This window comes from Chlamydotis macqueenii, chromosome 4 (assembly GCF_036417535.1).
Source record: "Chlamydotis macqueenii isolate bChlMac1 chromosome 4, bChlMac1.mat, whole genome shotgun sequence".
Taxonomy (NCBI): domain Eukaryota; kingdom Metazoa; phylum Chordata; class Aves; order Otidiformes; family Otididae; genus Chlamydotis; species Chlamydotis macqueenii.
Genome location: NC_141559.1, coordinates 19,709,836 through 19,721,875, shown reverse-complemented (window position 1 = coordinate 19,721,875; position 12,040 = coordinate 19,709,836). Strand labels below are relative to the sequence as shown.

Here is a 12,040-nt window from a genome sequence, read left to right as displayed (position 1 = left end):
AAGAAGGGGAAACCATGCAGTATGTTGAAACTTACTTTGCTATGTCTTTGTTCCTGTACTTTCCAGGTGATAGTTACCCAGAGTACTGCAGATCACTTACAGCCTCAGCTGATTAAAAATCTACATAAAGGAGATTACTTTGGAGAAAAAGCTCTCATTAGGTTAGTCCACATTATCTGATTCATGATATATATGTGGGATATGTGGGATTATACAACTCATTACTGTTTTGAATATAATCTTTGTTTTGATTGTGAAGTCAACATACGAAGGCAATGGCTGAATTTGTCTTAATGTTTTGGTTTTTGCAGATAGAACTTGAAAGTATACACTGTCATCTATCTTTGGTTTTCCTTGAAAAAGTCAAATGCTGGCCCTCTCTGCCTTGTTGCTTATTGTTTATATTTCAGTAAAAGTTGTAATGAAAACTTGTGCCAGGCTCTGTATGACTCCTAGCATGGATAAGTTCCATCATTACTGGACTGAGCTGTTGTTTCTGTGCCAGTGCCCATGATAGTTAGAAACAGAGAAAAGGACTATGGAGAAGATATGACCAAATAGCTCATATAGCTCATATTTATGTGGGTGATTGTGTAGGGATCGTTTGGCTTCTTGAACATTTTATATCTGAGGATCATTCCAGAAATGAGTAGTAAATCCTGATGTAATGCTAATTACATCTCATCCTAATTTCTTGGAAGGTTGCTAAAGGAAGTAATGATCCAAACCCTATTGACACTGAAATACATACTGTGGTAAACATAATAATGACTAGTAAAATGCTATAATTGTGTATTTGGTTCAGCAATATTAATGCAGATATAGGATGCAGAGGTCTTCAAGGAGTTTCACCTGTAGCAGGTGTGAACCTCCATGAGTACAGCGTGAGGTACTTTGCGGATTTTGACATGCCTCTGAATTCCTTTTTTTATCTGTTTCAATTCTTAGTGATGATGTCAGATCAGCAAATGTTATTGCAGATGAATACAATGTGGAGTGCCTCGTTATAGACAGAGAGTAAGTATCATGCTACAGTTTAATGCAAGACTTGCATCCTCTTTCAGTAGGTTAACAATAAGCTATGACTTCACTGTAGGCACAATCACAATGTTTTCTTAAGTGAGTACTAAACAAGTGGGTATGCTTTTGGAATACTGAGCTGTCCTATGCTTTAGACAAAGACCTAATGAAGAGGGCTGCCAGAAGGTGCAGGAGCACAGAAGCTTAAGAATAGTGTGAAGTTATTATTTTCTTTCTCTCCTTGTGGTGGTGATGTTTCAGATTTGTTAAAAGTGCTATTCATTGTCTCAAGGAACAAGAAAAGCCCCTCCCTGTCCCAGGTTTCAAGTTGTCCTTTTGTCAAGGGGGACGTGTAGCCAAATTCCTGGGTTTGTCAGGTAGAGGCCAATTTTACCCTTTCTAAAGTGGAAAAGAATGGAACAGATGGAAGATATAAGAAAGGAAGCTCCCAGTGGAAAGTGAAACAGCAAACCCACATTTCTCAGGGCTAGCTGTAAGGATACTTACTTGGAATGTGGACAGTCACCATCCCTTTCCTTGCTGAATCCCAGAAGGGCTCCTACTGAGGGCTAAGATTCTATCCCAGCTCAGGAAATGGCATCTTGGGCCGTGAATGCATTTTCCTCTTCTCTTCTTTAGCTTTTTAAAATAGATTGCAGAGAAGCATGCATAAAGCTGGTGCATTCTAGGGGAAGGGGATACCAACAGAATTGCAGTAGGTAAGCCAAAGGTTGACATGGCATCACCTGAGGGTGACAATGCTAGTGGGAACATTTACACTGCTCCTGAGAACACAGAGGGCTCAGGAGTGTGTCTGAAATGCTTGTACACCAACGCACACAGTATGAGAAACAAACACGATGAAATGGAAGCGTTGGTCCGCTCCCAGAGCTATGATATCATTGGTATCAATGTGACTTGGTGGAGTCCCACAGTGAGAGTGCTGGGATGCAGGGCTATAGGCTGTCTAGGAGGGATAGGCAGGGCAGGCGAGGCGGAGGTGTCACACTATATATAAGGGAGAGGTTTGATTTGTACAGCCCTTACAGTCAGGGATTATGTGGTTGAGAGCCTCTGGGTGAGGATTCGGGGGATGGAAAACAAAGGAGATGTTGTAGTGGGTATCTACTACTGATCACTCAGGCAGGATGTAAGCACTGATGAGTTAATCTACAGAGAATTGGAAAAATTTCTGGATTGGTAGCCTTTGTCCTTATGGGACATTCCAAGTTCCCAGACATCAACTGGGAATATCATACTGCTGTGATGAGCAGGTCTTGAAAGTTCTTGAAGTTTGTAGGAGATAACTTCTTGTCATAGGTACTCAATGAGCCAACTAGGAAAGATGCTCTCCTAGCCTTGCTATTTGTGAACAGAGAAGGACTCGTGGGGGATGTGATGGTAGGTGTCTGTTTTGGCCACAGTGATCATCATATGGTTGAGTTTAAAACTTTTGGTGTAATAAGAAAAAAGGACAGCAGAGTTGCTACCCTGGATTTCAAGAAAGCAAACTTTAAGCTATTCTGGGAGCTACTTAGCAGAGTACCCTGGGAATCTGCTTTTGAGGGCTTAGGAATCTACCAGTGCTGCTCAGTTTTTAAGAATCACCTTTTAAAAGCAGAGGAGCAGGCAATCCCACTGTGTCAGAAGTCAAGCAAGTGGGGCAGAAGACCAGCTTGGCTGAACAGGGAACTCCTCATGGAGCTCAAGAGGAAAAAGAAGTTGTATGATCTCTGGAAGCAAGGTCAAGGGAGATTACAGAGCTAGAGTTCATAAATGCAGGGAGAAGACACAAAAGCCCAAAAGCTAAATTAGAGTTGAAACTGACCAGTGTTGTTTTCAGACAACAAGAAGGGCTTTTTAAAGTATGTTAAGAGCAAGAAGTCTAAAGAAAACATTGGACTGCTACTTGTTGGAGACTGTCATTGGTGTTTTAGGACATTTAATCAAACTGTTGGAACTTACGAGGAGCTCCAAACTTACCTTGAAGGTTATGTGGCTAATCTGACACGAGCTGATGAAAAGCGACATGCAAAGTAAGTCAGATAATTTTTATACACATCTTTAGTAGGTACTCATAAAAAAGAGTGATAGATATGTAAGTAAAACCATGGATGGTAGTTGATGGAGATGGGCCCCTAGGAATGATAGCAATCACTGTAATAAAACTGTCTGGATGTGCTTATGGAGTCCAAGAATTGTTTTCTGAAACAAAAATTACATAGAATCTCAGTATATTGACTTCCAACCAATAGTTCGCTCTATCCCGAGAAAACTGAGCACAGAAAAGAAGTGAAAGCATGCTCAAATAATTTTTTTTTGCATTCTGATGGTAAAATCCCTAAAGGTAAACTTTAACTCCTGATCGAGTTATTGAAACTGTATTACTGTACAAAAGACTAATTGCCATTTCAAATAGAAATAAGCAGACATTAACAAAACAGTTTATTTTTAATGTTTCAGTGTAGCACTGGTGCTATTAAAGAGTTTGCTTTTAGCTGTGGACCACACTTTTAGTTTGTCTGCCTCTTATTTCAACCTGAGCACTACTTGAAGATGAGCAGAGTATGTTTTTCTTCTGTTTAGAACTATAGCTACATTTTTATTTCTGATCATTCTACTGGAACTGGTAAACAGTCCTTCAGAAATTGGTTCTCCAGCTTGGAGTCCCCAAAGTTTGGCGGCTGACTGCATAATTAGGAACCTCACCATGGATCAGCTTTTGATAAAAATACCATTGATTGTACTCAGTGAACTTCAGTAGCACTTCACTTCTAATTTACTTCCATAGGATGTCCAGAAGGAAAGTGCTTCTGCATAAAATAAAAATAAGATTCTGTTAGGAAATAAGAAGACTTTTCTTTTATTTTTTTTATAGGAGTATTAGAGTACTGTGTTACAGGTTGCTGGTAAGGAAAGCACTAATCTATGTTAATTTTCTTAATGCAGGAGAAGATCCTGCTGTGGACAGTTGACAAAAGAGGTGTCTTTGGAGATGATAGAGCTGAAGGAGAAAGTAGCCCAGTTCCCTCCTTCCCCATTCCAGAATTTAGAAGTTCTCACAACTCTGGGTGTTGGTGGGTTCGGAAGGGTTGAGCTTGTAAGAGTTTGTTTTAAACATATTCAAGTAGTTCTCTGTCTTAAATGATTGATTTAACTGCTGAAAAATGGGAAAGATTTTAATATTCTACATGCTTGTGCCTCTCAGCAGAAGTAATTCTATATAAAGCAATGCATTGTTAAAAAATATGATCAGGACTTTGATGTTCTAAGAAACAAATCCATTCTTGTGTGCCCTCATCTCCTGCTGTTAAAAGTATCTTGCTGGTCACTACACATATATTCATCAGGTTGTGCATGTGTAGTTTACAGATGTGCCTACCTGCATTTTGTTCCCTGAATTGCAGGCATTTTCCCAAGATTCTGCCTGGACCTGAAGTAATCTCCATCATCCCATAGTCTGTGTTGTTCGAATTGCTTCAGTATGCACCACAGCAACTATAACCAGTGTGATCTTGCTCTGAGCTGTGTTGACTTTGAAATTTCCAACACTTGTAATGGCCCTTTTGAGTCATATTCAGTAGCATGAACACTATGTTTCTGCGATGCAAAGAGCCTCATTAGACTAAAGTCTTAAATTCCACTCTCCTCTAGCTGAGTAGCAAACATCTGAAAAAAATGTGAATGCTTCTTGTGCAGACTGCTGAAGGTAATGGTAAATTAAAGGAGACCATATGATTTTAATGAAGTCAATAATCCTTTACAGTAGTTAGACCATCAATTGTTTTATTCTGATTCATGCTTCACAAAACAAATTTCCATACTGGTTGACTGCCAGCTTAGAAATTCTACAGAATCACCTGAATAATAAGTTAAAAATTGAATTCTCAACTGGCTGTAGAACACTAATAGCTGCCTCCTTGGTTTTCTGGAAGCCCTGTTTTAACTTCCATCTTTTTACTGCATATTGGATAATATTTCAGTGTAATGCAAAATAATTTGTAAACATTCTTCGTAAACTGCCTCTGTTTTTTGTTCTTTTGTATTGTGCTAGTGTTTAGAAATCTTAAATTGAAATTAGGACCCATTGTGGCATAAATGCATTGTAAAGTATAGTACCTATCCAAATTGCTGCTATTTTGCAAGCATAAAATGAACCCAGGGAAAATTTATTTTAATTTTACAAGTGGGGACTTGGACACTAAAAAGATCTGATGCTTGACTTAAAATCATACAGAACAGTTCTGCAGGAAATCTGGAATTTGTCCCTCATTACAGTCATCAATTTCAGTCCTGTGCTGCGTTGAAAAAGATGGGTATCAGTGTTGAGAACAGATTGGTAAAACTTCCTTTCTTTGCCTTGTACTCATCTTTTTTATTCACAGGTTAAAGTGAAAAATGAGAACATGGCTTTTGCTATGAAGTGTATAAAGAAGAAACATATAGTGGACACCAAACAACAAGAGCATATCTATTCTGAGAAGAAAATCCTTGAGCAGATATGTTCTCCGTTCATTGTAAAGTAAGTTGGCCATAAAGTTTCCTTGAAAGTTGACCCCTAGTTTACCCAGTGGGCAGCACTATTAAGAATTACATTTGGCATATATGAGTTCTGGAGAAAAGCATTGCAAATGTCACATTTTATTTTGCTTTTCCTAAATTACTGCCGTTTGTCTCCACAGACTGTATCGCACATTCAAAGATAGTAAGTATGTATACATGCTACTGGAGGCTTGCCTTGGAGGGGAATTGTGGAGCTTGCTGAGAGACAGGTAACAGCAAATGAAGTGGAACCTTGTCCTTTAAAAATCACCAGTCAACTCCATATATCTGCTTAGAAGCTTTTCTTTTCAAGGGCTCTCCGATGAAGACATTTAGTTCAGTTTTCAACCACATGAGTGATGTGCTGAATATCAGTGGAAAAAAAAGCTGGTTTGGATAGGAAAAACCCATCTGCAAAAAAAAAAAAAATTATTTTCTGAGTGTTATATGTTATCTGGTTAATGAGCAAGGCATTTTTAGAAGTTAATTGTCTGCAAGGATAATGATTGGTTTTGTTCCAGAGGCAGCTTTGATGAAGCCACTACCAAGTTCTGTGTTGGGTGTGTGACAGAGGCTTTTGACTATCTACATCACACAGGAATTATCTACCGAGACCTGAAGCCAGAAAATTTGATTTTGGATGCTGAAGGATATATAAAACTGGTAAGATGTAATCATTTTGTAATGTTGTCCTTTTATGCCTGTATCCTGTTTCCTTGCAGGGGGGATATAAATAGACAACATGTAATTATAGTACCAGGATCCCAGGGTTTAGTAACCCTTATGCTTCGGTAGAAAAGAGGGCAGGCTACTTGTTGCACAGTGAGAAACAATGGCATTGCAAAACCATTGCAAGCCACGGACAAACTGGGGATTTGCAGCCTCTGAGAGCTCTTGCCACAGCAAAAACAGCAAAAAAGAATTTCTCCCAGCAGCCATTAATGTAAAGGTAGGAACCACATTTCTCAGGTGCAGAATTAGCTCCCTGTCCAGCCTGAAGCAATCATAGGTTCTACCTTAACTCTGTAGAGAGGGAACACAGTAAAAAACTCCTGCCACACTTGACTATGACCATGAAAAGTGCAAAGATAATACCCTTCAATGAGCTTGAAATATCCACCCTGAGGACACGGAGAAACCTTGTCTCCTTGTAAATCTCGTGTCCTCAAGGAAAGCATGGGTTGTTCTGTCCAAAAGGAAAATAATTCAAGAAATTACTCCCAAGAATAAATGGACCTGTTCTATAACATTTGGTAATCCAGTGGAATTAATTCTTTCTCCTTCACAACAACAGTGTGTAGTTATTTTTAACTGGAAACTCTGAGAGCTTTGTAGGAGTTGAGGAGGCAATTAAGACCTTAAGGCTTCCCAGTACAAAACACCTCTACATTATGTAGCATATATTGATTTTGATCAGGTTGATTTTGGATTTGCAAAGAAGATCGGATCAGGGCAGAAAACCTGGACCTTTTGCGGAACCCCTGAGTATGTTGCCCCTGAAGTCATTCTGAGTAAAGGCCATGACTTCAGTGTGGATTTTTGGTCCCTTGGGATTCTTGTGTATGAACTCCTTACTGGCAGGTAAGTGCCTCCTACTCCACGTTCTTACCTTGTTTGTTTTAGGACATTTTCAGGGTTATATTTAGAAATTCATTTTAGAAACATTTAATTAATTTAGAAACATTTTCAGTGTTATATTTAAAATAAACAGTTTGGGTTTTTCCTATCAGTAAACAGGAATGACTTGCAAAATGATACTTCTTTTTGCCTCTTATGCATGTCTTTGTATTCCATCATTTCAGAAATGCCATGGACAAAGTCTGGGACATCATATTCTCAATTCTAGTTTATCCATCCAAGGAAAGGGCCAGGCACCAGCTATAAGTTGCTGGTGTAGAGCTCTTTTAATTGATGATGGTGTTTCCTGCGAGGAACAGCTGACAACAGACTATTATTTTCCCCTTTAGCGGGTGACGGGGTACAGTGGGGTAGGTGAACTGTAAGCCTGGATCATTCTTTGCCTTCATGCACACTTCTGTGACAACTCTTTGTGAATGCTCAGTGGTAGTACAATGTGGAAGCTTCTCTGCGTTAGGCTGGAGGCAGAGCTAGCTTAGAGGGACACATATGACCATGTGTTTTCCCTGGTACCTACATGCAGCTTCTCAACTTCAAACCTTTCTAATATCTTAAACAGACTGAAAGGCTGAAGGTTGTAAAACTAGGAAGGTGGGGTTTGTTTCCGTATTCTCAAATATTTGCTTTGATGAGGAATGGCCACATCTGCCTTTGCCAGCCATTCCATTTATCAGTGTTGCTTTCTTTTTCTAGTCCACCGTTCTCTGGGACTGATCAAATGATGACATATAATTTGATTCTCAAAGGCATTGAAAAGCTGGATTTTCCTAAAATAATAACAAGGCGGCCTGAGGATTTGATCCGCAGACTCTGCAGGTAAGAGAGAGAGTTTGTGGCAGAGCCTGGGTGTAGATAGATTGAGCTAATTAAGAACCAGACTAGAATGTTTAATTCCTGACGACTTAATTTAAAATTGTTATGCCTAGCATGGTCTATTCTGATTATATTGCATGCATGCATGCCTGCCTCTGAGTGTGCGTCACACCTCTTAGTCTGCAAAGGTGTTATCTACAAATGCAGGCTCTGAGCTTTCTCTGTACTTGTGAATTTTTTCTGAAACACATCTTAGAGAAAACTTACTGTGGGCTGAGGAAAGAGCTAAATAATTAAATTTTATTATCGAGTGCAGTGTTTTAAAAAAACGCTTTCAAAATTACTTAGGCATACAACTCCTACAGAAAGCACAGGGCACTTAAATACTGACTTAAGCCCACTTGAAAATGTGCAAAAAGGTGGTATTTCAAAAGGGCCAGCATAACTAAGCATTAATGCATAGTGCCATGCACGACCTGTGGCTGGTGACACTGCTGACTTTGAACTCCCAGCGCCAGTGGGATTTCATCCATGGCACTAGGAACAATATACGCTGTGTTTGTGCAGCAGGATTGAAAGATTCTTTATAGCTGCAAATTCTGGTCTGCCTCCTTTTGTAACTCATGACCAGACCTGCTGGCCAAGAAAAAAAAGGTGTGCAACTAAAATTCAACCAGTTGATTTGCCTCTGCTGCTTCTCACAGCAGAGTGACACTGTTTTGACTTCCTGGAAGGTTCCTCCATCCTCAAAAGAAAGGGGCAGTAAGCAACACCTCGTTACATCTTATGAGACCACATATTGTATGCAAGCTCCATTTCTGTGTAACCGTTAAATGCAAGCAGTTAGGACCTATAAATGCTCTTTAAAAAAAAAAAAGAGAATATTTTAAAAATTCTTATCCTTATTCTTTTTCTCTTTTTTTAAGGCAAAACCCTACAGAAAGATTAGGCAATCTGAGGAATGGAATTAATGACATCAAGAAGCACAGGTAAGTGAAAGAGGCTGCCAAGAGGAAAATTTCATTTTTAATTTGAAATTTGTAAAAATATTTTAGAACCCAGCCCAGTAAACCCATAAAGCTCCAAGCACTTCCAAGCAGATTGCGTAAGAGAGATAACTGTTGCTGTAGAATATATTTGTGAATACAGCAAGCAACAATATAAATATAAATCCTCAGCATGATTTTCTAGAAACATCTTGTTGTTTACTGGTTTTGTTGCAGGTTGCTGATGTAGGAGTTTAATTCAGTTCTCAGATAAATTGATGCCAGTTCAGCATCTGCCTTTCAGACCTCTCAACCCTTAAACAGTTGCTTTTTAAGAATGGTAGTTAAGAACTCTGGAGCAATATTAGATTGTTGTCCTCTTCCTTCTAATGAAGAAAGTCCTCTGTGGCTTAAATATTTTCTTCTTTTTGTTTTTCTCTGAGTTGTTTCTAAGTCCTGCAATTTGTGCTTGTGAAAAGAATTACTTTGACTCTTCTACTTGTCTCCCTCTTCTTACACTGTTAAAAGAGGGTGAAATTCCAAGGGGACACATACATCTTTGCATGGCTGTGCTTATGCATATATTAACCTGCCTGTCACTTTGGCACTTCTGTACGGAGGAGATGCAGGTATCTGGTGGTCCTGAAGCTCCTCCTGCTTCCTTGCATGGCAATGACAGTGCTCAAGTTTCCTCCTTCTAACAACTGTCCTGTCGCATGGACAGAAGTTGTCATGAAAAAATGTCTTACAGCCCTTGTTCACATGTTTCTCAGCTGTTAATAGTATAATGACAGAAAAAAAATCTGTCCTTCTCTCTTGATCTCTCCCAGCCTGTCTTTCATTTCTTTTTAATCAGGTGGTTGAGTGGTTTTAACTGGGATGATCTGAAAGTGAGGAAATTAACATCGCCTTTAAAAAGAGAGGTATTGGCTTTGGCTTTCAATATCATAATGCTTTACTAATATAAAGGTGCTTGGCTACAAAGGAACAACTGATGGCAAGAGTGAAATTTCCCAAAGATGCATTTAAATTATTATAGCTCACCATTTTTAGTGAAAATTAAATGAAAGAAAGAGAGACAGCAAGCAATAGATAACTTAAATTCAGTTAAATAATGGAAATATTATTCTGACTATGTACTTTGCATTAGATTTCCACCATTAGTAGAATAAATGGTGTTTGGTCAGAAATGAATACTGAAAAAACTTATTTTCCTTGGTAATGGGCAGATTATTAAGATGCACTGTTCACATTACTGTGCCAAGTACAAATTCCTGTATTCTCTTAGTATTGAGTTACAGCACATCCTTGAATAAGCTTCCTGTTTTAAATGATCCATTTCTCTTTGCCTTAAAATTAAAAAAGATTGAGGGTAAAGAATTTAAAACTCACTTTGAACTCAATTTGAAACAAAAAAAAATAATCCTGAGGTCTGTTTTGACTAGCTCTTCCGTGAGTGTAGATTTGGTCTTAAATTAATTTGAATCAAAATTGTATGCAGTGTGGCCCAGTGTTCTTACTGACTTTATAGGGCTTTGGGTGAAATCTAGGATTTGGTAGTATTTAGGGAGTGTTTTTTTAAAAGGAGGATAATGCCATTGCTCTGTTGCACCATTTAGTCACTGGAGGTTTGTCTTTTAAAGAATGAGGAATTGCATCCACTGAAAGAAGTTATCCACGTCATACTAGCCTTTCATTACTCCACTATTGCTATTGGTAGCAATAAAAATGATGCATAATCAATGGAGAGTATTTTCAAAAGTTACAATCTGAAACAATCATTTATTTGTGTTTTTAATGTCCTAGTTGTCTGGACCGACTGATTACAGCTACTTTGACAGCTATCCACCTGAAGAGGGAACCCCTCCAGACGAACTTTCAGGCTGGGACAAGGATTTCTGATAGTTTTTTCTTCCAGGACATTTGTAGAGACTCACAGTCATCAGTTCTAAACCTGCTCTCTTGTTTCTTGCTTAAAATCAAATTACACAAGGTTTGTGACAAAAACAGTGTTCCAAAGGATACAAGATAGTACAACAACCAGAACTTTTTTGGATAATACACCAAAATCTCTGTGCATCTCCTTATAACGAGGGCAAGCATTCAATCAGAAGATGTAACCTGAAGGCTTTTTGGATACACAATGTCTCTATGAACATTTCAGACACTATGGATTGGATGTGTGGTTTTGCCATTGGAAATAACACTAGCTAATATTTTGATATTAACAACGTTACTGTATGTCTTTATTTTAAATGGAGAGGATGAGTATTGGAAGCCAGTAATGCTATGGCATTTGTTAGCAGCTGACGCTATAGGCATTTATTTTTTATTTTATCTTAAGTCTGCTGTGTGTTTCACTTTCTCCCATAATGGCCAATATTGCATTGATCCAGAAACATGTAGAAAAGAGACTTTTACTGAAACGTTGATTTAATCTGATGCTGCAGCTGAAAGGGTATCACTCTGGAAGCTGCCTTTTTTTCAGTCTAGTTTTGCACCAGGTTGAATGTGTGAGACAGTATAACAGGTCAAATGAAAATCCAGTAGGAAACAAGGTATATACATAATAGAAGTTGCCTGGAGAAGCAGATTGTGGTATGTATTTCCCTTACTGCTTCAAAGAACCGTGTTCACTTGTTAAAATGTTTTGCTCTTATGTAGTGTGAAGATAAAATAGATGTACAAAAAGCATTTACCTTGCAGGAAAAAAAATATGTAAGTACAGAATTGTATTTTTTCCTTCAAATATATTTTCAGATTGTTTTCACTGATGTTTTGCTGAAATGCTACATCTGTTCAATCAGTGCTAAAACTCCGACCCATTTCAATGTTCCAATTGATTTCACTAGATGTGAAGTATCATTTCAAATCATATTTTATCAGACATCTTATTAATGTATAATTATTCTGAGTTCTACTCATATAGGAAGGGAGAATAAGGCAGCAAAAACTTCTTTTTTTTTTTCTTTTGTAAGTAAATATTCTGTTTTCTTTTGACTGCCTTCCCTTCTCTCTAATGGCTACTAGTGAGATTTAGA

The 12,040-nt window shown here is 38.3% G+C and overlaps 1 protein-coding gene across 4 annotated transcripts in view; it reads left to right on the top strand.

Annotated features, from left to right (window-relative positions):
* The window catches only part of PRKG2 (protein kinase cGMP-dependent 2), a 30,467-nt gene extending 19,566 nt beyond the window's left edge, over positions 1-10,901 (top strand). For 3 of the 4 annotated variants that reach the window (XM_086746640.1, XM_086746638.1, XM_086746637.1), the window contains 12 exons: positions 67-161; positions 949-1,017; positions 2,958-3,056; positions 3,970-4,120; positions 5,406-5,542; positions 5,703-5,792; positions 6,084-6,225; positions 6,980-7,143; positions 7,894-8,016; positions 8,940-9,002; positions 9,856-9,922; positions 10,806-10,901. In XM_086746640.1, the coding sequence (XP_086602766.1) occupies positions 67-161; positions 949-1,017; positions 2,958-3,056; positions 3,970-4,120; positions 5,406-5,542; positions 5,703-5,792; positions 6,084-6,225; positions 6,980-7,143; positions 7,894-8,016; positions 8,940-9,002; positions 9,856-9,922; positions 10,806-10,901 (1,296 nt within the window). The remainder of the gene's footprint in view (positions 1-66; positions 162-948; positions 1,018-2,957; positions 3,057-3,969; positions 4,121-5,405; positions 5,543-5,702; positions 5,793-6,083; positions 6,226-6,979; positions 7,144-7,893; positions 8,017-8,939; positions 9,003-9,855; positions 9,923-10,805) is intronic. The other variant, XM_086746641.1, reaches the window with a different exon arrangement.
* The last annotated feature ends 1,139 nt before the right edge of the window (positions 10,902-12,040 follow it).